The 25,053-nt window shown below is 49.0% G+C and overlaps 1 protein-coding gene across 1 annotated transcript in view; it reads right to left on the bottom strand.

The window, feature by feature from the left end:
- Window positions 1-1,355: 1,355 nt before the first annotated feature.
- LOC135523499 (proteasome activator complex subunit 4B-like) overlaps window positions 1,356-25,053 on the bottom strand; it is an 83,148-nt gene continuing 59,450 nt past the window's right edge. Inside the window, exons 31-43 of the mRNA XM_064950212.1 lie at window positions 24,912-25,037; window positions 24,510-24,662; window positions 23,658-23,762; window positions 23,290-23,381; window positions 22,533-22,664; window positions 21,811-22,019; window positions 20,328-20,413; window positions 20,105-20,233; window positions 16,490-16,645; window positions 3,246-3,408; window positions 2,590-2,723; window positions 2,255-2,396; window positions 1,356-1,826 (exon numbers count right to left, since the gene is read on the bottom strand). Coding sequence (XP_064806284.1) covers window positions 2,262-2,396; window positions 2,590-2,723; window positions 3,246-3,408; window positions 16,490-16,645; window positions 20,105-20,233; window positions 20,328-20,413; window positions 21,811-22,019; window positions 22,533-22,664; window positions 23,290-23,381; window positions 23,658-23,762; window positions 24,510-24,662; window positions 24,912-25,037 — 1,620 coding nt within the window. The 3' untranslated portion in view covers window positions 1,356-1,826; window positions 2,255-2,261. The remainder of the gene's footprint in view (window positions 1,827-2,254; window positions 2,397-2,589; window positions 2,724-3,245; window positions 3,409-16,489; window positions 16,646-20,104; window positions 20,234-20,327; window positions 20,414-21,810; window positions 22,020-22,532; window positions 22,665-23,289; window positions 23,382-23,657; window positions 23,763-24,509; window positions 24,663-24,911; window positions 25,038-25,053) is intronic.

Genomic DNA, 25,053 nt, shown 5'->3' with positions numbered 1-25,053 from the left:
ACTACACTATACATGAGTGAAGTACTAAACTGAACCGATGCTTCAATGAGACTAGCTTTTCAAGTCTTCATGGATAAACAAAATATTGAACAAAAAATAAAACTCTCTCTCATTAGGATTTTAAAAAATGAATGGAGAATAATATTGTATTGTAGAGTAGAGGAAGGGGTGTGATGCTAAGGTGGTGGACAGAAGGTTTGGTTATTCCTTGGGCCTGTTTCCCGGACACTGATTTAGCCTAGTCCTGGACTTTGGCTTTTTTGTCCCGGAAAAGCCTGGTTTCAATGGAGACTCTCCAATTATCTGTGTCAAGGGATTACCAGTCCCTTGGGGTTCTGAGAGGTGTTCAGACACATGCCATGGCGATAAAACTGTGCTCATCAGCTCAACACAGCACACACATACAGCCTTGGGGAATGAACACACACAATCACTCCATCTATACCATTGACAATGAGAGAGCAGGATGAAATCAAAAGCTCTGTCACTAAAAAGCTGAACAACCCATTTACTCACAAACCAAAATCTTTCATTACCAGAAACTCTAAGAGTAATATCAGCACTTCAAAAACCAATAAATAAATAAATACATGTTTGTGCATTTATGTTATATACATATGCTATATACACATTATAAAATATGCACATATCATATATAGATTAAACAATGTACACAAATGTCATGTACGTAAATGTGTGTGGCAGGTTCAAATCTAATTCCCAAATGGAACACTATTCCCTATATAGTGCACTACATTTGACCAGAGCCCTATGGGCCGTAGTCAAAAGTAGTGCACTAAACAAATAGGCTACCATTTGGGATACATTCTCAATCTAATCTAAACGCATACAGACTGTGGCTAAGAACACGTCACTATAGGAGAACTGGGACAGTACGGTTTCTACCCTCTACTGGGATAATACAGTTAATTGGCTCAGAGTTGATAACATTGAGGGGATTTTGTGCTGAGAGCAATAGTACGGGGGGGACAGGGACTAGCTCTGGTCCAGGGTGGAGCGTGCACTCCTCCACAAGTAGTGGTGCATTAGTGGAGGAAGGCACACTACACCTTGGACCAGAGGTAGGGTATCATCAAGCATTCCACATAAACACACGCAAGCAAATAAAGAAAATAAAAATTTAAGAAAAACTGTACAGTAGTATTACAAACCGCAGGACAATCATCCCTGCTATGGTTTACCCTTAAATATTAAGTATAGTAAAAATGTAAATCAGCGCTAAATACACAACCTTTATTCCATCCATTCAACCATTACGCATTTGTGTTCCCCCCGTCCCCCCTTTTCAGGGTCCTCAGGGTACATCATAAAAAAAGAGAGAAAAAGGACCCCCCCCCACCCCCACAAAAAACAAGCGGTCCTTAATGGACATGTCCCAGGTAGTTCCTCCCTGTTTTTCATTCTATTGTCTTCCGTTTGATGCCTAATGAATATGACCCAGATGTTGTCCGTTGGTCTGGCCAGAGTGCAGGGTCCTGGATGTGAGGGTTTGGTCTACCCTCATGCAGGCTGGTGTGTTCTGTTCTGGGCCTGTATTCACAGTGTCTCAGAGTAGAGGTGCTGATCGAGAATCAGGTCGCCCTGTCCATATAATGGTATTCAATATGATCTGAAAGGCAAAACTGATCCTAGATCAGCAATCCTACTCTAAACCGCTTTTTGAATACGGGCCTGTTCTGTTCAGTCTGAGACCTTCCCAGTCTAATGCCAGAGTGAGGAATTGTCAAAAGGCTAAGAGATGGCATCGAGGAAAACGTTCCTCCATTAAGAAAACATAAAAATCTCCTGAAAGTTGCACCAGGGCCCTAAAGAGAGACAGAATGGATAGTGGGATTAATGCTTGGCTCTAAAGAGACAGAATGCATAGCAGAACTAATGCTTGGCCATAAATAGAGACAGAATGGATAGTGGGATTAATGCTTGGCCCCAACGAGAGACAGAATGGATAGTGGGATTAATGCTGGGCCCTAAAGAGAAACAGAATGGATAGTGGGATTAATGCTTGGTACCTTGTTTAATGCTTGTAATTTGTTTTGGGATTTTTCCACCCAAGCATACGTTTGAATTGTATGTGTGTGCGTATGTACCATGGATCTAGGTTTAATATCAGGGAGAGACCAGCAGGTGTGTGGGTGTTACTGTTAGCTGCTGTGTGTGTACCAGGGATCTAGGTTTAGTATCAGGGAGAGACCAGCAGGTGTGTGGGTGTTACTGTCAGCTGCTGTGTGTGTACCAGGTATCTAGGCGTAATAGCAGGGAGAGACCAGCAGGTCGGTCAGAACCAGCAGCTGGTCGTCAGTGAACTGCTGTTTATGCTCCTGCCAGTTGTCATGATGAGTCCGTCTAAAGTTAGACAGGGTCTTCTTCACCGTCATCTGCAGGAGTAGACACAAGACGCATTCAGAAACAAGATGCCCGGGAATGGGGAGAGAGAGACGTATGTTTGGGGTACCCCTCATCTCTATAGGCTGTGTGTCGTTGAGGTGTGTGTGTTTGTGTGAGAGAGAAGTTTGTGTGTGTGTTGCTTCTTTCTCTCTCTCTCTGTGTGTGTGTGTTAGTCCTCCTCACCTCAATGGGCTGTGTGTCGTTGAGGTGGGCACTGAGGTCCATCAGTAGTTGGGGCATCCAGGTGGGAACATCGTAGGGGCTGGACAGGATACAGGCACTCAGACCTAACACTCCAGCATGACGCCGCACCAGATCTACACACACAGGGAGGAAAAGACTATGAAGGACCATTGAAAAGCTGAGGTATAACAGGTTTAGTAAGGTCAAGGAAACTACAATCTAGAAGACCATCTAACACAATCATGGCAACTATGTTCTAGGTAAGGCAATGGACCGTTGCATGTTGACCAGGGTTTCCCAAACCTGGTCCTCAGGATCACAAGAGGTGCACTTTCTGGCTTTCCCCCCAGCACTACACAGCTGATTCAAATAATCAACTATTCATCAAGCTTTGATCATTTGAATCAGATGTGTAGTGTTAATAGTGTTAAGTTCAAATCAAAGAAATGTACCTCCTGGGGTCCCGAGGACCCGAGTTTGGGAAACACTGATGTAGACAGTGGTTGTTCCAATATCCACACTAGCAATAGCACTTAGAATGAAGCTTTGCATTGGCCATTCTAGTGTAGATATTGAACCGAGCCAGTATGCTTGTAGCACTACCAGGAACAGTATGCGTTCTAAGTAAAGCATTGGAAAGTTGTGTTAGTAGCTACCTCCAGAGGGGATGGTGTCCACCACGGAGCCCAGCTCCCTCTTCCGCTTCTTGGGCAGGCGGGTCTTACAGAGGGCCTCGAAGTGGCTCTGCATGGGGCCCTCTATGGACAGGAAGTTACACTGAAGGAAACCGCTCAGCGTGGTGGCAGCCATCTCCCTCACCTGGGGGACAGAGGGAGAAAAGAGGTAGAGAAGGAAAGGGGGAAAGAGTTCATTATTTACACAATTTGACAGACAGTGTGTGTGTCCATATACAGTTGAGGTCAGAAGTTTACATACACCTTCGCCAAATACATTTAAACTCAGTTTTTCACAATTCCTGACATTTAATCCTAGTAAAAATTCCCTGTCTTAGGTCAGTCAGGATCACCACTTTATTTTAAGAACGTGAAATGTCAGAGTAATAGGAGAGAGAATGATTTATTTCAGCTTTTATTTATTTCATCACATTCCCAGTGGGTCAGAAGTTTACATACACTCAATTAGAATTTGGTAGCATTGCCTTTAAATTGTTAAACTTGGGTCAAACGTTTCGGGTAGCCTTCAACAAGCTTCCCACAATAAGTCGGGTGAAGTTTGTCCCATTCCTCCTGACAGAGCTGGTGTAACTGAGTCAGGTTTGTAGGCCTCCTTGCTCGCACACAACTTTTCAGTTCTGCACACACATTTTCTATAGGATTAAGGGCAGGCCTTTGTGATGGCCACTCCAATACCTTGACTTTGTTGTCCTTAAGCCATTTTGCCACAACTTTGGAAGTATGCTTGGGGTCATTGTCCATTTGGAAGACCCATTTGCGACCAATCTTTAACTTCCTGACTGATGTCTTGAGATGTTGCTTCCATCCTCATGAAGCTATCTATTTTGTGAAGTGCACCAATCCCTCTTGCAGCAAAGCACCCCCACAACATGATGCTCCAACCCCGTGCTTCACGGTTGGGATGATGTTCTTTGGCTTGCAAGCCTACCCCTTTTTCTTCCAAACATAACGATGGTCATTATGGCCAAACAGTTCTATTTTTGTTTCATCAGACCAGAGGATATTTCTCCAAAAAGTATGATCTTTGTCCCCATGTGCAGTTGCAAACCGTAGTCTGGCATTTTAATGGCAGTTTTGGAGCAGTGGCTTCTTCCTTGCTGAGCGGCCTTTCAGGTTATGTCGATATAGGACTCATTTCACTGTGGATATAGATACTTTTGTACCGGTTTCTTCCAGCATCTTCACAAGGTCATTTGCTGTTGTTCTGGGATTGATTTGAACTTTTCGCACCAAAGTACATTCATCTCTAGGAGACAGAACACGTCTCGTTCCTGAGCGGTATGACGGCTGCGTGGTCCCATATACTTGCATACTATTATTTGTACAGATGAACAAGGTACCTTCAGGTATTTGGAAATTGCTCCCAAGGATGAACCAGACTTGTGGAGGTCAACAACAAAAATTCAGAGGTCTTGGCTGATTTCTTTTGATTTTTCCATGATGTCAAGCAAAGAGGCACTGAGTTTGAAGGTAGGCCTTGAAATACATCCACAGGTACACCACCAATTGACTCAAATGATGTCAATTAGCCTGTCAGAAGCTTCTAAAGCCATGATAATTTTCTTGACGTTTCCAAGCTGTTTAAAAGCACAGTCATCTTAGTGGATGTAAACGTCTGACCCACTGGACTTGTGATACAGTGAATTATAAGTGGAATAATCTGTCTGTAAACAATTGTTGGAAAAATGACTTGTGTCATTCACAAAGTAGATGTCCTGACCGACTTGCCAAAACTATAGTTAGTTAACAAGAAATTTGTGGAGTGGTTGAAAAACGAGTTTTAATGACTCCAACCTAAGTGTATGTAAACTTCCGACTTCAACTGTACGGAGCTGTGTGGCGCAGTCTGTACTGACTACCTCGGCTCAACTAAGAAGCTCTATCCAAATTATCCTCCTCGCTCCCGCCTCAAAATGCATTGGAGAAGGTCCAAGGTCACTCCCCCTAAGACCTTCTCCAATGCATTTTGAGGCGGGAGCGAGGAGGATAATTTGGATAGAGCATCTTAGTTGAGCCGAGGTAGTCAGTACAGACTGCGCCACCCAGCTCCGTACAGTTGAACAACACTGTTGGCAAGGAGATGGCAAGCGAGGAATCACAGGACTAATTTAGATGGAGCTAGAGAGAGAAAAGAGGAGAAAACAGAACAGGGAGGCTGGAGTTCATTGAGTGATTCAGTCTCACCACTGAGCGCACAAAAGCTCAGGACTGTTTTGTAGTTAGGCTGGGGAAGAGGTCAGAGGCTTTGTACTGTACGGTGGGCTGGGGAAGAGGTCAGAGGCTTTGTACTGTACTGTGGGCGGGGGAAGAGGTCAGAGGCTTTGTACTGTACGGTGGGCTGGGGAAGAGGTCAGAGGCTTTGTACTGTACGGTGGGCTGGGGAAGAGGTCAGAGGCTTTGTACTGTACGGTGGGCTGGGGAAGAGGTCAGAGGCTTTGTACTGTACGGTGGGCTGGGGAAGAGGTCAGAGGCTTTGTACTGTACTGTGGGCTGGGGAAGAGGTCAGAGGCTTTGTACTGTACTGTGGGCTGGGGAAGAGGAGGTTAGAGGCTGTGTACTGTACTGTGGGCTGGGGAAGAGTTCAGAGGCTTTGTACTGTACGGTGGGCTGGGGAAGAGGTCAGAGGCTTTGTACTGTACTGTGGGCTGGGGAAGAGGAGGTTAGAGGCTGTGTACTGTACTGTGGGCTGGGGAAGAGTTCAGAGGCTTTGTACTGTACGGTGGGCTGGGGAAGAGGTCAGAGGCTTTGTACTGTACTGTGGGCTGGGGAAGAGGAGGTTAGAGGCTGTGTACTGTACTGTGGGCTGGGGAAGAGTTCAGAGGCTTTGTACTGTACTGTGGGCTGGGGAAGAGGAGGTTAGAGACTGTGTACTCTACTGTGGGCTGGGGAAGAGGAGGTTAGAGACTGTGTACTCTACTGTGGGCTGGGGAAGAGGTCAGAGGCTTTGTACTGTACTGTGGGCTGGGGAAGAGGTCAGAGGCTGTGTACTGTACTGTGGGCTGGGGAAGAGGTCAGAGGCTTTGTACTGTACGGTGGGCTGGGGAAGAGGAGGTTAGAGGCTGTGTACTGTACTGTGGGCTGGGGAAGAGGAGGTTAGAGGCTTTGTACTGTACTGTGGGCTGGGGAAGAGGTCAGAGGCTTTGTACTGTACTGTGGGCTGGGGAAGAGGAGGTTAGAGGCTTTGTACTGTACGGTGGGCTGGGGAAGAGGTCAGAGGCTTTGTACTGTACTGTGGGCTGGGGAAGAGGTCAGAGGCTTTGTACTGTACTGTGGGCTGGGGAAGAGGAGGTTAGAGGCTTTGTACTGTACGGTGGGCTGGGGAAGAGGTCAGAGGCTTTGTACTGTACGGTGGGCTGGGGAAGAGGTCAGAGGCTTTGTACTGTACGGTGGGCTGGGGAAGAGGAGGTTAGAGGCTGTGTACTGTACTGTGGGCTGGGGAAGAGGAGGTTAGAGACTGTACTGTGGGCTGGGGAAGAGGAGGTTAGAGGCTATGTACTGTACTGTGGGCTGGGGAAGAGGAGGTTAGAGGCTGTGTACTGTACTGTGGGCTGGGGAAGAGGAGGTTAGAGGCTGTGTACTGTACTGTGGGCTGGGGAAGAGGAGGTTAGAGACTGTGTACTGTACGGTGGGCTGGGGAAGAGGAGGTTAGAGGCTGTGTACTGTACTGTGGGCTGGGGAAGAGGAGGTTAGAGGCTGTGTACTGTACTGTGGGCTGGGGAAGAGGAGGTTAGAGGCTGTGTACTGTACGGTGGGCTGGGGAAGAGGAGGTTAGAGGCTGTGTACTGTACGGTGGGTGGGGAAGAGGAGGTTAGAGGCTGTGTACTGTACGGTGGGGAAGAGGAGGTTAGAGGCTGTGTACTGTACGGTGGGGAAGAGGAGGTTAGAGGCTGTGTACTGTACGGTGGGGAAGAGGAGGTTAGAGGCTGTACGGTGGTAGGAGGTTGTACTGTGGGTGGGGAAGAGGAGGTTAAAGGCTGTGTACTGTACGGTGGGGAAGAGGAGGTTAGAGGCTGTGTACTGTACGGTGGGGAAGAGGAGGTTAGAGGCTGTGTACTGTACGGTGGGGAAGAGGAGGTTAGAGGCTGTGTACTGTACTGGGGGCTGGGGAAGAGGAGTTTAGAGGCTGTGTACTGTACGGTGGGGAAGAGGAGGTTAGAGGCTGTGTACTGTACTGTGGGCTGGGGAAGAGGAGGTTAGAGGCTGTGTACTGTACGGTGGGGAAGAGGAGGTTAGAGGCTGTGTACTGTACGGTGGGGAAGAGGAGGTCAGAGGCTGTGTACTGTGGGCTGGGGAAGAGGAGGTTAGAGGCTGTGTACTGTACGGTGGGGAAGAGGAGGTTAGAGGCTGTGTACTGTACGGTGGGGAAGAGGAGGTTAGAGGCTGTGTACTGTACGGTGGGCTGGGGAAGAGGTCAGAGGCTTTGTACTGTACTGTGGGCTGGGGAAGAGGTCAGAGGCTTTGTACTGTACTGTGGGCTGGGGAAGAGGTCAGAGGCTTTGTACTGTACTGTGGGCTGGGGAAGAGGTCAGAGGCTTTGTACTGTACTGTGGGCTGGGGAAGAGGAGGTTAGAGGCTTTGTACTGTACGGTGGGCTGGGGAAGAGGTCAGAGGCTTTGTACTGTACGGTGGGCTGGGGAAGAGGTCAGAGGCTTTGTACTGTACGGTGGGCTGGGGAAGAGGAGGTTAGAGGCTGTGTACTGTACTGTGGGCTGGGGAAGAGGAGGTTAGAGACTGTGTACTGTACTGTGGGCTGGGGAAGAGGAGGTTAGAGGCTATGTACTGTACTGTGGGCTGGGGAAGAGGAGGTTAGAGGCTGTGTACTGTACTGTGGGCTGGGGAAGAGTTCAGAGGCTTTGTACTGTACGGTGGGCTGGGGAAGAGGTCAGAGGCTTTGTACTGTACTGTGGGCTGGGGAAGAGGAGGTTAGAGGCTGTGTACTGTACTGTGGGCTGGGGAAGAGTTCAGAGGCTTTGTACTGTACGGTGGGCTGGGGAAGAGGTCAGAGGCTTTGTACTGTACTGTGGGCTGGGGAAGAGGAGGTTAGAGGCTGTGTACTGTACTGTGGGCTGGGGAAGAGTTCAGAGGCTTTGTACTGTACTGTGGGCTGGGGAAGAGGTCAGAGGCTTTGTACTGTACTGTGGGCGGGGGAAGAGGAGGTTAGAGACTGTGTACTCTACTGTGGGCTGGGGAAGAGGAGGTTAGAGACTGTGTACTCTACTGTGGGCTGGGGAAGAGGTCAGAGGCTTTGTACTGTACTGTGGGCTGGGGAAGAGGTCAGAGGCTGTGTACTGTACTGTGGGCTGGGGAAGAGGTCAGAGGCTTTGTACTGTACGGTGGGCTGGGGAAGAGGAGGTTAGAGGCTGTGTACTGTACTGTGGGCTGGGGAAGAGGAGGTTAGAGGCTTTGTACTGTACTGTGGGCTGGGGAAGAGGTCAGAGGCTTTGTACTGTACTGTGGGCTGGGGAAGAGGAGGTTAGAGGCTTTGTACTGTACGGTGGGCTGGGGAAGAGGTCAGAGGCTTTGTACTGTACTGTGGGCTGGGGAAGAGGTCAGAGGCTTTGTACTGTACTGTGGGCTGGGGAAGAGGAGGTTAGAGGCTTTGTACTGTACGGTGGGCTGGGGAAGAGGTCAGAGGCTTTGTACTGTACGGTGGGCTGGGGAAGAGGTCAGAGGCTTTGTACTGTACGGTGGGCTGGGGAAGAGGAGGTTAGAGGCTGTGTACTGTACTGTGGGCTGGGGAAGAGGAGGTTAGAGACTGTGTACTGTACTGTGGGCTGGGGAAGAGGAGGTTAGAGGCTATGTACTGTACTGTGGGCTGGGGAAGAGGAGGTTAGAGGCTGTGTACTGTACTGTGGGCTGGGGAAGAGGAGGTTAGAGACTGTGTACTGTACGGTGGGCTGGGGAAGAGGAGGTTAGAGACTGTGTACTGTACGGTGGGCTGGGGAAGAGGAGGTTAGAGGCTGTGTACTGTACTGTGGGCTGGGGAAGAGGAGGTTAGAGGCTGTGTACTGTACTGTGGGCTGGGGAAGAGGAGGTTAGAGGCTGTGTACTGTACGGTGGGCTGGGGAAGAGGAGGTTAGAGGCTGTGTACTGTACGGTGGGGAAGAGGAGGTTAGAGGCTGTGTACTGTACGGTGGGGAAGAGGAGGTTAGAGGCTGTGTACTGTACGGTGGGGAAGAGGAGGTTAGAGGCTGTGTACTGTACGGTGGGGAAGAGGAGGTTAGAGGCTGTGTACTGTACTGTGGGCTGGGGAAGAGGAGGTTAAAGGCTGTGTACTGTACGGTGGGGAAGAGGAGGTTAGAGGCTGTGTACTGTACGGTGGGGAAGAGGAGGTTAGAGGCTGTGTACTGTACGGTGGGGAAGAGGAGGTTAGAGGCTGTGTACTGTACTGGGGGCTGGGGAAGAGGAGTTTAGAGGCTGTGTACTGTACGGTGGGGAAGAGGAGGTTAGAGGCTGTGTACTGTACTGTGGGCTGGGGAAGAGGAGGTTAGAGGCTGTGTACTGTACGGTGGGGAAGAGGAGGTTAGAGGCTGTGTACTGTACGGTGGGGAAGAGGAGGTCAGAGGCTGTGTACTGTGGGCTGGGGAAGAGGAGGTTAGAGGCTGTGTACTGTACGGTGGGGAAGAGGAGGTTAGAGGCTGTGTACTGTACGGTGGGGAAGAGGAGGTTAGAGGCTGTGTACTGTACGGTGGGCTGGGGAAGAGGTCAGAGGCTTTGTACTGTACTGTGGGCTGGGGAAGAGGTCAGAGGCTTTGTACTGTACTGTGGGCTGGGGAAGAGGTCAGAGGCTTTGTACTGTACTGTGGGCTGGGGAAGAGGTCAGAGGCTTTGTACTGTACTGTGGGCTGGGGAAGAGGAGGTTAGAGGCTTTGTACTGTACGGTGGGCTGGGGAAGAGGTCAGAGGCTTTGTACTGTACGGTGGGCTGGGGAAGAGGTCAGAGGCTTTGTACTGTACGGTGGGCTGGGGAAGAGGAGGTTAGAGGCTGTGTACTGTACTGTGGGCTGGGGAAGAGGAGGTTAGAGACTGTGTACTGTACTGTGGGCTGGGGAAGAGGAGGTTAGAGGCTATGTACTGTACTGTGGGCTGGGGAAGAGGAGGTTAGAGGCTGTGTACTGTACTGTGGGCTGGGGAAGAGGAGGTTAGAGACTGTGTACTGTACGGTGGGCTGGGGAAGAGGAGGTTAGAGGCTGTGTACTGTACTGTGGGCTGGGGAAGAGGAGGTTAGAGGCTGTGTACTGTACTGTGGGCTGGGGAAGAGGTCAGAGGCTTTGTACTGTACTGTGGGCTGGGGAAGAGGAGGTTAGAGGCTTTGTACTGTACGGTGGGCTGGGGAAGAGGTCAGAGGCTTTGTACTGTACGGTGGGCTGGGGAAGAGGTCAGAGGCTTTGTACTGTACGGTGGGCTGGGGAAGAGGAGGTTAGAGGCTGTGTACTGTACTGTGGGCTGGGGAAGAGGAGGTTAGAGACTGTGTACTGTACTGTGGGCTGGGGAAGAGGAGGTTAGAGGCTATGTACTGTACTGTGGGCTGGGGAAGAGGAGGTTAGAGGCTGTGTACTGTACTGTGGGCTGGGGAAGAGGAGGTTAGAGACTGTGTACTGTACGGTGGGCTGGGGAAGAGGAGGTTAGAGGCTGTGTACTGTACTGTGGGCTGGGGAAGAGGAGGTTAGAGGCTGTGTACTGTACTGTGGGCTGGGGAAGAGGAGGTTAGAGGCTGTGTACAGTACGGTGGGCTGGGGAAGAGGAGGTTAGAGGCTGTACTGTACTGTAGGCGGTACGGGGGAAGAGGAGGTTAGAGGCTGTGTACTGTACGGTGGGGAAGAGGAGGTTAGAGGCTGTGTACTGTACGGTGGGGAAGAGGAGGTTAGAGGCTGTGTACTGTACTGTGGGCTGGGGAAGAGGAGGTTAAAGGCTGTGTACTGTACGGTGGGGAAGAGGAGGTTAGAGGCTGTGTACTGTACGGTGGGGAAGAGGAGGTTAGAGGCTGTGTACTGTACGGTGGGGAAGAGGAGGTTAGAGTACTGTACGGTGGGGAAGAGGAGGTTAGAGGCTGTGTACTGTACTGGGGGCTGGGGAAGAGGAGTTTAGAGGCTGTGTACTGTACGGTGGGGAAGAGGAGGTTAGAGGCTGTGTACTGTACTGTGGGCTGGGGAAGAGGAGGTTAGAGGCTGTGTACTGTACGGTGGGGAAGAGGAGGTCAGAGGCTGTGTACTGTACGGTGGGGAAGAGGAGGTCAGAGGCTGTGTACTGTGGGCTGGGGAAGAGGAGGTTAGAGGCTGTGTACTGTTCGGTGGGGAAGAGGAGGTTAGAGGCTGTGTACTGTACGGTGGGGAAGAGGAGGTTAGAGGCTGTGTACTGTACGGTGGGCTGGGGAAGAGGTCAGAGGCTTTGTACTGTACTGTGGGCTGGGGAAGAGGTCAGAGGCTTTGTACTGTACTGTGGGCTGGGGAAGAGGTCAGAGGCTTTGTACTGTACTGTGGGCTGGGGAAGAGGTCAGAGGCTTTGTACTGTACTGTGGGCTGGGGAAGAGGAGGTTAGAGGCTTTGTACTGTACGGTGGGCTGGGGAAGAGGTCAGAGGCTTTGTACTGTACGGTGGGCTGGGGAAGAGGTCAGAGGCTTTGTACTGTACGGTGGGCTGGGGAAGAGGAGGTTAGAGGCTGTGTACTGTACTGTGGGCTGGGGAAGAGGAGGTTAGAGACTGTGTACTGTACTGTGGGCTGGGGAAGAGGAGGTTAGAGGCTATGTACTGTACTGTGGGCTGGGGAAGAGGAGGTTAGAGGCTGTGTACTGTACTGTGGGCTGGGGAAGAGGAGGTTAGAGACTGTGTACTGTACGGTGGGCTGGGGAAGAGGAGGTTAGAGGCTGTGTACTGTACTGTGGGCTGGGGAAGAGGAGGTTAGAGGCTGTGTACTGTACTGTGGGCTGGGGAAGAGGAGGTTAGAGGCTGTGTACTGTACGGTGGGCTGGGGAAGAGGAGGTTAGAGGCTGTGTACTGTACGGTGGGGAAGAGGAGGTTAGAGGCTGTGTACTGTACGGTGGGGAAGAGGAGGTTAGAGGCTGTGTACTGTACGGTGGGGAAGAGGAGGTTAGAGGCTGTGTACTGTACGGTGGGGAAGAGGAGGTTAGAGGCTGTGTACTGTACTGTGGGCTGGGGAAGAGGAGGTTAAAGGCTGTGTACTGTACGGTGGGGAAGAGGAGGTTAGAGGCTGTGTACTGTACGGTGGGGAAGAGGAGGTTAGAGGCTGTGTACTGTACGGTGGGGAAGAGGAGGTTAGAGGCTGTGTACTGTACGGTGGGGAAGAGGAGGTTAGAGGCTGTGTACTGTACTGGGGGCTGGGGAAGAGGAGTTTAGAGGCTGTGTACTGTACGGTGGGGAAGAGGAGGTTAGAGGCTGTGTACTGTACTGTGGGCTGGGGAAGAGGAGGTTAGAGGCTGTGTACTGTACGGTGGGGAAGAGGAGGTCAGAGGCTGTGTACTGTACGGTGGGGAAGAGGAGGTCAGAGGCTGTGTACTGTGGGCTGGGGAAGAGGAGGTTAGAGGCTGTGTACTGTACGGTGGGGAAGAGGAGGTTAGAGGCTGTGTACTGTACGGTGGGGAAGAGGAGGTTAGAGGCTGTGTACTGTACGGTGGGCTGGGGAAGAGGAGGTTAGAGGCTGTGTACTGTACTGTGGGCTGGGGAAGAGGAGGTTAGAGGCTGTGTACTGTACTGTGGGCTGGGGAAGAGGAGGTTAGAGGCTGTGTACTGTACGGTGGGGAAGAGGAGGTTAGAGGCTGTGTACTGTACGGTGGGGAAGAGGAGGTTAGAGGCTGTGTACTGTACGGTGGGGAAGAGGAGGTTAGAGGCTGTGTACTGTACGGTGGGGAAGAGGAGGTTAGAGGCTGTGTACTGTACGGTGGGGAAGAGAGGAGGTTAGAGGCTGTGTACTGTACGGTGGGGAAGAGGAGGTTAGAGGCTGTGTACTGTACGGTGGAAGAAGAGGAGGTTAGAGGCTGTGTACTGTACTGGGGGCTGGGGAAGAGGAGTTTAGAGGCTGTGTACTGTACGGTGGGGAAGAGGAGGTTAGAGGCTGTGTACTGTACGGTGGGGAAGAGGAGGTTAGAGGCTGTGTACTGTACGGTGGGGAAGAGGAGGTTAGAGGCTGTGTACTGTACGGTGGGGAAGAGGAGGTTAGAGGCTGTGTACTGTACGGTGGGGAAGAGGAGGTTAGAGGCTGTGTACTGTACGGTGGGGAAGAGGAGGTCAGAGGCTGTGTACTGTACGGTGGGGAAGAGGAGGTCAGAGGCTGTGTACTGTACGGTGGGGAAGAGGAGGTCAGAGGCTGTGTACTGTACGGTGGGGAAGAGGAGGTCAGAGGCTGTGTACTGTACGGTGGGGAAGAGGAGGTCAGAGGCTGTGTACTGTACGGTGGGGAAGAGGAGGTCAGAGGCTGTGTACTGTACGGTGGGGAAGAGGAGGTCAGAGGCTGTGTACTGTACGGTGGGGAAGAGGAGGTTAGAGGCTGTGTACTGTACGGTGGGGAAGGGAAGTAGGAGGTCAGAGGCTGTGTACTGTACGGTGGGGAAGAGGAGGTCAGAGGCTGTGTACTGTACGGTGGGGAAGAGGAGGTTAGAGGCTGTGTACTGTACGGTGGGGAAGAGGAGGTTAGAGGCTGTGTACTGTACGGTGGGGAAGAGGTTAGAGGCTGTGTACTGTACGGTGGGGAAGAGGAGGTTAGAGGCTGTGTACTGTACGGTGGGGAAGAGGAGGTTAGAGGCTGTGTACTGTACGGTGGGGAAGAGGTTAGAGGCTGTGTACTGTACGGTGGGGAAGAGGAGGTTAGAGGCTGTGTACTGTACGGTGGGGAAGAGGAGGTTAGAGGCTGTGTACTGTACGGTGGGGAAGAGGAGGTTAGAGGCTGTGTACTGTACGGTGGGGAAGAGGAGGTTAGAGGCTGTGTACTGTACGGTGGGGAAGAGGAGGTTAGAGGCTGTGTACTGTACGGTGGGGAAGAGGAGGTTAGAGGCTGTGTACTGTACGGTGGGGAAGAGGAGGTTAGAGGCTGTGTACTGTACGGTGGGGAAGAGGAGGTTAGAGGCTGTGTACTGTACGGTGGGGAAGAGGAGGTTAGAGGCTGTGTACTGTACGGTGGGGAAGAGGAGGTTAGAGGCTGTGTACTGTACGGTGGGGAAGAGGTTAGAGGCTGTGTACTGTACGGTCGGCTGGGGAAGAAGAATCTAGGAATCTACAGCTGCAACCAGCATCAGGTCCTTAGTGTCGTTGGACTTCTCGTTAAAACATAATTATGAATAAGTTGTATACATGTGACTTCGTAGCTCCTGATCAGTATATGTATGTTATTAAACAGACACACACACAGTCCAACGTTTACACAACCGTATTAAACCCAATCCTGTCACTGATTGAGTGAACCAATTTATGTCGCCTAGCAACGAGAGGTGTCAAGCAGCCAAGGGAAGTCAATATATTAGGCTCCAGAGTAAGGCTGGTATAAATTAATAACTCATTTTGTTGTTGTCATAATCATCTTAATACACTCATTTTAGGAGAAGGCTGGATTCAACTTCAAATAGATATTGTTTACCCAATAGCAGTTCTTCCATTTTGACTTCAAATGGGTTAAGTTGTTTATCATTTTACGAGCAGTACGACGCGTTCGTGAGGAGAAGGTTCATTTTCAAAAGTTCCAAGGTCGGCAAAACCATTTGTTTTTTAGACATAAAGATGCATTAAACATACCATTGAAACAAACTAGAACTACAATTACCATTCCCATTTGCATGACAATCGTTACCTAAAATTTCATAATCGTCACAGCCCTCCCTAGAGGACCGTTGGATAGAAAGACAGAAATGGCTAAATCCATCTGTTCACCCCCTCCCCCTTAATATCCTCCACATAGCAACAGAATGTAATGTAATACTCCTGCAGCCAGTGGTTTCCATAGCAACAAGTGAGAGAGGGACCAGAGGGGGTGAAAGAGGAGGTAGACAGAGGGAGGAAGAGTGCCTAATCCCTACATACATAGAAGTGTAAAACAGGGAGGAAAGGGCCCTTGAGCACCCCCCCCCACACTCTGTGACAGATTGCTCAGCAATTACACAATGTGATCTGTAACGAATAGGCCTACCTCCCCACACTGCTCTGTCAGCCGTGATGTTATCTGGCATTAATCAGTCTACATATCCATGTCTTTGTTCCATATAATGATCATCCACACTCATGCATGTTCAACTCCTTTTCTACATCAATTTCCCGAGTGTCTGTACAGTACATGTCTCTGTGTGTGTGTGTCTGTGTGTGTGCGTCTACAGTATACGTCTGTGTGTGTGTGTCTACAGTATACGTCTGTGTGTGTCTGTCTACAGTATACGTCTGTGTGTGTCTGTCTACAGTATACGTCTGTGTGTGTGTCTACAGTATACGTCTGTGTCTGTGTGTCTGTCTACAGTATACGTCTGTGTGTGTGTGTCTACAGTATACGTCTGTGTGTGTGTGTCTACAGTATACGTCTGTGTGTCTGTCTACAGTATACGTCTGTGTGTCTGTCTACAGTATACGTCTGTGTGTGTCTGTCTACAGTATACGTCTGTGTGTGTGTCTACAGTATACGTCTGTGTGTGTGTCTACAGTATACGTCTGTGTGTGTGTCTACAGTATACGTCTGTGTGTGTGTCTACAGTATACGTCTGTGTGTCTGTCTACAGTATACGTCTGTGTGTCTGTCTACAGTATACGTCTGTGTGTCTGTCTACAGTATACGTCTGTGTGTCTGTCTACAGTATACGTCTGTGTGTGTCTGTCTACAGTATACGTCTGTGTGTGTCTGTCTACAGTATACGTCTGTGTGTGTCTGTCTACAGTATACGTCTGTGTGTGTCTGTCTACAGTATACGTCTGTGTGTCTGTCTACAGTATACGTCTGTGTGTCTGTCTACAGTATACGTCTGTGTGTCTGTCTACAGTATACGTCTGTGTGTGTGTCTACAGTATACGTCTGTGTCTGTGTCTACAGTATACGTCTGTGTGTGTGTCTACAGTATACGTCTGTGTGTGTCTGTCTACAGTATACGTCTGTGTGTCTGTCTACAGTATACGTCTGTGTCTGTGTGTCTGTCTACAGTATACGTCTGTGTGTGTGTGTGTGTGTGTGTATCTGTGCCTGTGTGTGTGTGTGTGTGTCTGTGCCTGTGTGTGTGCGCATTACCTCTAGCTGCTCGTCCTCCAGCAGGCGTATGACCAGTGCTCTGACGTCGTTGACGGCTCCCTGGTCGCTCAGGAAGGTGAACAGGTTGTAGAAGACCATGATCTGTAGGTACGTCAGCACCGTGTAGCGAGCATGCCACGAACTGCTGCCCGCTATCTGGAAGATGACATAGAATGTTAATTACAAAACAACAACTACGGGTGTAAAGGTTCACCAAACCCCTGGTTTGGTACGCATCTGACGTTTTGGGGTCACGGTTCAGTGTCGGTACAGCAGGTTACATTTTTGGGGTAAAACATGCAAAACTAAGAAAGGAATATATGAGGCATAGAATGCAGGGCCCTATAACATGTTCAATTTACCCCCTAATTCAGTTACTCCACGTTTCAGATTTTTACCAGTTTCAGGTTCAGTCTCAAAATCAAACTTGTTTAATAGAAAAACACCACAATAGGAGGTTCTAAGCCCACAACAATGTTTCTACCCCATCAGGAGACAATTGGAGGTTCTAAGCCCACAACAATGTTTCTACCCCATCAGGAGACAATTGGAGGTTCTAAGCCCACAACAATGTTTCTACCCCATCAGGAGACAATTGGAGGTTCTAAGCCCACAACAATGTTTCAACCCCATCAGGAGACAATTGGAGGTTCTAAGCCCACAACAATGTTTCAACCCCATCAGGAGACAATTGGAGGTTCTAAGCCCACAACAATGTTTCAACCCCATCAGGAGACAATTGGAGGTTCTAAGCCCACAACAATGTTTCAACCCCATCAGGAGACAATTGGAGGTTCTAAGCCCACAACAATGTGTTTCAACCCCATCAGGAGACAATTGCAGGTTCTAAGCCCACAACAATGTTTCTACCCCATCAGGAGACAATTGGAGGTTCTAAGCCCACAACAATGTTTCAACCCCATCAGGAGACAATTGGAGGTTCTAAGCCCACAACAATGTTTCTACCCCATCAGGAGACAATTGGAGGTTCTAAGCCCACAACAATGTTTCAACCCCATCAGGAGACAATTGCAGGTTCTAAGCCCACAACAATGTTTCTACCCCATCAGGAGACAATTGGAGGTTCTAAGCCCACAACAATGTTTCAACCCCATCAGGAGACAATTGCAGGTTCTAAGCCCACAACAATGTTTCTACCCCATCAGGAGACAATTGGAGGTTCTAAGCCCACAACAATGTTTCTACCCCATCAGGAGACAATTGGAGGTTCTAAGCCCACAACAATGTTTCTACCCCATCAGGAGACAATTGGAGGTTCTAAGCCCACAACAATGTTTCAACCCCGTCAGGAGACAATTGGAGGTTCTAAGCCCACAACAATGTTTCTACCCCATCAGGAGACAATTGGAGGTTCTAAGCCCACAACAATGTTTCAACCCCATCAGGAGACAATTGGAGGTTCTAAGCCCACAACAATGTTTCAACCCCATCAGGAGACAATTGCAGGTTCTAAGCCCACAACAATGTTTCTACCCCATCAGGAGACAATTGGAGGTTCTAAGCCCACAACAATGTTTCAACCCCATCAGGAGACAATTGGAGGTTCTAAGCCCACAACAATGTTTCAACCCCATCAGGAGACAATTGGAGGTTCTAAGCCCACAACAATGTTTCAACCCCATCAGGAGACAATTGGAGGTTCTAAGCCCACAACAATGTTTCTACCCCATCAGGAGACAATTGGAGGTTCTAAGCCCACAACAATGTTTCAACCCCATCAGGAGACAATTGGAGGTTCTAAGCCCACAACAATGTTTCAACCCCATCAGGAGACAATTGGAGGTTCTAAGCCCACAACAATGTTTCAACCCCATCAGGAGACAATTGGAGGTTCTAAGCCCACAACAATGTTTCAACCCCATCAGGAGACCATTTTGTGGTCTGGTGAAAATAAATATTCATTTTTGGGTTTAGATACCCTTGAACTTAACTAAAAACTCTTACTGACAGTTGTGGCTGCTTCGCGTGATGTATTGTCTCTACCTTCTTGCCCTTTGTGCTGTTGTCTGTTCCCAATAATGTTTGTACCATGTTTTGTGCTGCTACCACGTTGTTGTCATGTGTTTCTACCATGCTGTGTTGTCATGTGTTGCTGCCTTGCTATGTTGTTGTCTCAGGTTTCTCTTTAGGTAGTTTTGTGTTGTCTCTCTTGTCGGGATGTGTGTTTTGTCCTATATTTATATTCATATTTAATCGCAGCCCCTGTCCCCACAGGAGGCATTTTGTCTTTTGGTAGGCTGTCATTGGAAATAAGAATTTGTTCTTAACGGACTTGCCTAGTTAAATACAGCAATGCAGTTGCACACCAGCAAGAGCCTTGCTTGGTTAGCGTTGTTTCTGTAGCACACGTGATTGCAGAGTTTGCTGAACAAATCACCACTGAAGTGATGTAAATAATGCTGGTATCATTCTGCCAGGTCAGCATCAACTACTTTGTAGGTTTTTGGGAGAGCCTTTCCATCTACCAGAAGACCGTAGTCATTAGCATAATCGCTAACGGCTACAAAGTAGCAGATGCGCACACAGACGGGGGATTTCACGCGCTGTTGCCGCTTCAGAAAGTTGAAGGAAAATTTGAATCACTTAAGCATGTCTTATTATCTTGGACAAATTAATGAAATGGTCTCATAAATACATTTAGTTGATATCCTACAAACTTCAATACATTTTTGCTTCTATTAGAAAGCCAAAATGTTCCCAAACTGAAGATAAACAATCCTCCAAATCTGATTTATCGACCACATTACTCGCCATCGTACAGAACTTGTTCCCGGCTGCACCTCACAAAATAAGTTTGAAATGCACCAAGTAAGATTTGGAATTTGATTACAATGTGTGCATAGGGTCTAGTTGTTTGAATGGAATAGCCTACACTGTTTTCTCCTGCTCCTGATTACTCAGGAGGCATACAACGCAGCGTAGGTATAGCCTATAGGCCTACTGGTTTAATTACAGTGCCGTCAGGTTACAGCCTTATTCTAAAATGTATAACATTTTTTTTAAAGATCATCAATCTACACACAACACCCCATAATGACAAAGTGAAAACAGGTTCAAACATTATTTCAAATGTATTAAAAATAAACTTTACCTTATTTACATAAGTATTTAGACCCTTTGCTATGAGACTCGAAATTGAGCTCAGGTGCATCCTGTTTCCATTGATCATCCTTGAGATGTTTCTACAACTTGTTTGGAGTGCATCAGTAGTAAATTCAATTGATTTGACATATATTGGAAAAGCACACACCTGTCTATATAAGGTCCAACAGTTGACTGTGCATGTCAGAGCAAAAACCAAGCCATGAGGACGAAGGAAACGTCCATAGAGCTCCGACAAAATTGTCAAGGCCCCAAAAAAAGCTAAAAACCTGTTGTTTTTGCTTTATCATTATGGGGTATTGTAGATTGCTGAGGATTTTTTATTTATTTAATCAATTTTAGAATAGGGCTGTAATGTAACAAAAGGTGGAAAAAGTGTGTGTGTGTGTGTGTGTCAGAAATGAAAGGCACATGGCCCAGTGACTCACCTCCCACACTGCGTGCACGTGTGTGTATGGTGACCTACCACCTGCAGAGCATGCATGTCCCTACCTCTTGCAGGGCCAGTAGGACCAGTGGTATCTGCTCTGTGTAGAGCAGTCCCTGGGACATCAGAGACAGACAGGTCTTAGCGTCCCGCTTCAGCTCATCATAACTGTCATCATTTTCCACCGGAGCGATCTACAACAGGAAGAGAGTGAAGAGGGATTAGGGATAGGCCTCCCCTTTTGAGTCTGGTTCCTCTCCAGGTGTCTTCCTTCCTTGACCCACCCACCTTGAACAGCAGTGGCAGCAACTGGAGCTGCTCTGGAACAGCTGTGGAGAAGGAGCGTCCAGCACTGGCCATCAGCCACTTGAGTACTGGAAACAAATAGAAAACCTTTATTACATTGTATGCTCTGACAAAGGTCATTGTAACTGAAAGGTTGACACATTAAAATTACAAATGTGCATTGACCTTAGATGTACGGAGACTGTTTTCTTTTGCTTTACAAATGGGATTATCATCATCAATATGCTCTCCCTCTCCCTATCCTCTGGTCTCTTACCAGTCTTCAGTAGTTTGATGGTGTGTGTTAAGGTTAGGGGTCGTACCTGTCTTCAGTAGTTTGATGGCCTGTGTTAAGGTTAGGGGTCGTACCTGTCTTCAGTAGTTTGATGGCCTGTGTTAAGGTTAGGGGTCGTACCTGTCCTCAGTAGTTTGATGGTGTGTGTTAAGGTTAGGGGTCGTACCTGTCTTCAGTAGTTTGATGGCCTGTGTTAAGGTTAGGGGTCGTACCTGTCTTCAGTAGTTTGATGGTGTGTGTTAAGGTTAGGGGTCGTACCTGTCCTCAGTAGTTTGATGGTGTGTGTTAAGGTTAGGGGTCGTACCTGTCCTCAGTAGTTTGATGGTGTGTGTTAAGGTGGTACCTGTCTTCAGTAGTTTGATGGTGTGTGTTAAGGTTAGGGGTCGTACCTGTCTTCAGTAGTTTGATGGCCTGTGTTAAGGTTAGGGGTCGTACCTGTCCTCAGTAGTTTGATGGTGGTGTTAAGGTTGGGGTCGACCTGTCTTCAGTAGATTTGATGGCCTGTGTTAAGGTTAGGGGGTACCTGTCTTCAGTAGTTTGATGGCCTGTGTTAAGGTTAGGGGTCGACCTGTCCTCAGTAGTTTGATGGTGTGTGTTAAGGTTAGGGTCGTACCTGTCTTCAGTAGTTTGATGGTGTGTGTTAAGGTTAGGGGTCACCTGTCCTCAGTAGTTTGATGGCCTGTGTTAGGTTGGGTACCTGTCTTCAGTAGTTTGATGGCCTGTGTTAAGGTTACCTGTCCTCAGTAGTTTGATGGTGTGTGTTAAGGTTAGGGTCGTACCTGTCTTCAGTAGTTTGATGGCCTGTGTTAAGGTTAGGGGTCGAATAAACCTGTCTTCAGTAGTTTGATGGCCTGTGTTAAGGTTGGGGTATTCATCCATGTCCTCAGTAGTTTGATGGTGTGTGTTAAGGTTAGGGGTCGTACCTGTCTTCAGTAGTTTGATGGCCTGTGTTAAGGTTAGGGGTCGTACCTGTCCTCAGTAGTTTGACGGCCTGTTCTAGGGTTAGGGGTCGTACCTGTCCTCAGTAGTTTGACGGCCTGTGCTAGGGTTAAAATACTGTCAATCAGTAGTTTGCCTGTTCTAGGGTTAGGGGTCGTACCTGTCCTCAGTAGTTTGACGGCCTGTGCTAGGGTTAGGGGTCGTACCTGTCCTCAGTAGTTTGACGGCCTGTGCTAGGGTTAGGGGTCGTACCTGTCTTCAGTAGTTTGATGGCCTGTGTCCTCTCGTCCTGCTCCCCCACATCGTTCTCCTCTACCACGTGGTTCTGGATCTCCTCGTCCCCCTCCGTCAGGGGTTTGAGGCGCAGCAGTACCCGCTCTGTGAACTCCTTGATGCGAGGCGAGGCTGTGGGCTGAGTGTATGGCAGGTTGACATCTATCATGAAGATGTAGGTGAGGACACTGGAGAAGAGAGACAGAGAGGGGGGAGGACAGAGAGGGAGGGAGGAGAACGATAAGAGAGCATGATGGTGGGTGGGTGTAGTCCTTTACCATCATCTTTTGGGCGGTTTCCATTACACCACCAGTGTGTTGCCAGTGATTATGACTATGTGGGCTCTAGTGTTGTTTTTTGGGAACTGTGTTTCCATATAGACATGGCTGTAACTGAGGACTTGTGAAGAGCCGAATAAACAACCATCATCAAGACAGTTCGTTGTGACTAGTTGTTAACCATGGAAGGTATTCATCCATGTTCACAGTCAACCATTGTTAAGTAAATGCCAGATGAAAAGTACCAGAGGCCAGGGCCTTAGCTCCCAGTGAGAACCTGGGGCCAGGCCGTGGAGGTGGAAACAAGTCAGCCTTTTGGGTAAAACACTGGGGTAAGTGTAAGTGGAAATACGCCATATATCGATAGTATACCTTTAAAATACTCCATCAGTGTTTGGTCAATGGATGTAAGAGAGGTCCTACCTGCCGATGCGCTCGCGGACGTTCTTGTAGACCTGTGTGAGTTTGGGCTCTAGGTACTGCAGCAGTCTGTGGAGCAGCTCAGGGACTCTCCACTCCTGCTGAGCCAGGCCCCCCTGCAGCACATACAGACGACTGGAGAGAGGAGAGTTATACACACTAACACATAAAGAAAGTGTTTCCCCTACCTACCATTGTACATGTGGGGGGCTACACTGCCTAGCTCTTTTGCTGCCCCCCCACACCTGAAAGAGTTTGGTTTTTATTGGTTTCAATTGACAAGAGAGCCTGAATGTTGCTTTGGGGGCCTGTGTGTGTGCATGGAACATAATCTAGGAGAAAGACTGTACAGAGATCTCCCTGACTATCTGACAGTTCATAATCTAGGAGAAAGACTGTACAGAGACCTGCCTGTCTATCTGACAGTTCATAATCTAGGAGAAAGACTGTACAGAGATCTGCCTGTCTATCTGACAGTTCATAATCTAGGAGAAAGACTGTACAGAGATCTGCCTGTCTATCTGACAGTTCATAATCTAGGAGAAAGACTGTACAGAGATCTGCCTGTCTACCTGACAGTTCATAATCTAGGAGAAAGACTGTACAAAGACCTGCCTGTCTATTTGACAGTTCATAATCTAGGAGAAAGACTGTACAGAGATCTGCCTGTCTATTTGACAGTTCATAATCTAGAAGAAAGACTGTACAAAGACCTGCCTGTCTATCTGACAGTTCAAGGGTTGGTAAAGTTTCTCCTCACCAGGCGTCTACGAAGGATCCCCCCTCCCCGTTGACTGGAGATTCCATCAGCATCTCAAACAGCCAGTGGAGCTTCCTGGGGTCTCTGCTCTCCTGTGCCACACAAAACCACAAAGGTCAAAGATGTGGATGCAGGAAAACAGAATCATGTCAGATGGGACAGTCTTTCCTCATTCCTGCATTCACTCCTCATCTCCTTGAATGCATTGGAAGAGAAGATCCAAGGTCCTTCCCGTTCTGGCCTTCTCCTCTAATGCGTTTTGAGAAAGAAGCAAGGAGAGAGGATGCATTTGGGAATGGAGGAACTACTGATTGAGAAAGAAGCTGAAAGAAATGGACTGCTGAATGAGATGAGGGCTCGAGGCTTACACAGGCGGTGGCGATGCAGGTGCCCCAGTCAGCGTAGGTCTCTACAGTGATGTTGTTCAGTGCTGTACGGAGCAGAGGACACAGCAGCTCCCACAGACTCTCAACCTGGGAGGGGAACACAGGTCCAGGGTCAAATGTCAAGAACTTCAAAAATATTTAACTTTTATTAATCCAGGTAAGTCAGACATACACACACACACATTCTTATTTGCCTGGCAAGTGGAGAAATGTAAAGTACTGCTTGAGTCTGGTGTGTGCACGCGCATTTGACCATGGTGTATGCATCTCTCTCCTACCTTGCCGTAGCTCCAGTGTGTGTGTGTTCGTTCCTACCTTGCCGTGCTCTAGTGTGTGTGTGTTCGTTTCTACCTTGCCCTGGCTCCAGTGTGTGTGTGTTCGTTCCTACCTTGCCCTGGCTCCAGTGTGTGCGTGTTCGTTCCTACCTTGCCCTGGCTCCAGTGTGTGTGTGTTCGTTCCTACCTTGCCCTGGCTCCAGTGTGTGTGTGTGTTCGTTCCTACCTTGCCGTAGCTCTAGTGTGTGTGTGTGTTCGTTCCTACCTTGCCCTGGCTCCAGTGTGTGTGTGTTCGTTCCTACCTTGCCCTGGCACCAGTGTGTGTGTGTTCGTTCCTACCTTGCCCTGGCTCCAGTGTGTGTGTGTGTTTGTTCCTACCTTGCCCTGGCTCCAGTGTGTTTGTGTTCGTTCCTACCTTGCCCTGGCACCTGTGTGTGTGTTCGTTCCTACCTTGCCCTGGCTCCAGTGTGTGTGTGTTTGTTCCTACCTTGCCCTGGCTCCAGTGTGTGTGTGTGTTCGTTCCTACCTTGCCCTTGCTCCAGTGTGTGTTCGTTCCTACCTTGCCGTAGCTCCAGTGCTTGCTGCCTCTGATCAGTCCAGAAGTGATCTCTGCTACACAGCGCTGTTTGCTCTCGTGTGTGTCGGCCACCAGACGCTCCATGTGTGGTTTCAGCACGGGCAGGAAGGCATCGTTGAAGTTACGGAACAGACCCTGAAAGACAGAGGAGTGTCAATAAGACAGACCCTCCTGGGTTTATCCTTCCCTCGTTCCTCGCAGCCTCGTTCCTTGCAGTCTCCTTTTCAAAATGTCAGATGGAAGCGAATAGACTAAGAGAGAACTCACGTCCTCCGATGTTTTGAACAAGAGGCGGGATAGAGAACAAGGTATTAATGAAGGTTCAGGAAATACCTCTGAGATTGGGAGGGTCTAATCTCAGGGACTGATCTCTCACTCCCTCACCTTGAAAAGGCAGAACCTGCGGGGGTTGAACTTGTCCTTGCCCTTCCGGTCCTCCAGAGAGAGGAATTCAATCAGCTGGTTGATGAACACTGGGTCTGAAAAGTGGTCGTAGATGATCTGCTCTCGCTGGAAGGAGAGAAGA

This window comes from Oncorhynchus masou, chromosome 31, assembly GCF_036934945.1.
Source record: "Oncorhynchus masou masou isolate Uvic2021 chromosome 31, UVic_Omas_1.1, whole genome shotgun sequence".
NCBI classification, from domain to species: domain Eukaryota; kingdom Metazoa; phylum Chordata; class Actinopteri; order Salmoniformes; family Salmonidae; genus Oncorhynchus; species Oncorhynchus masou.
This window is presented reverse-complemented; position numbering and strand designations above follow the sequence as displayed.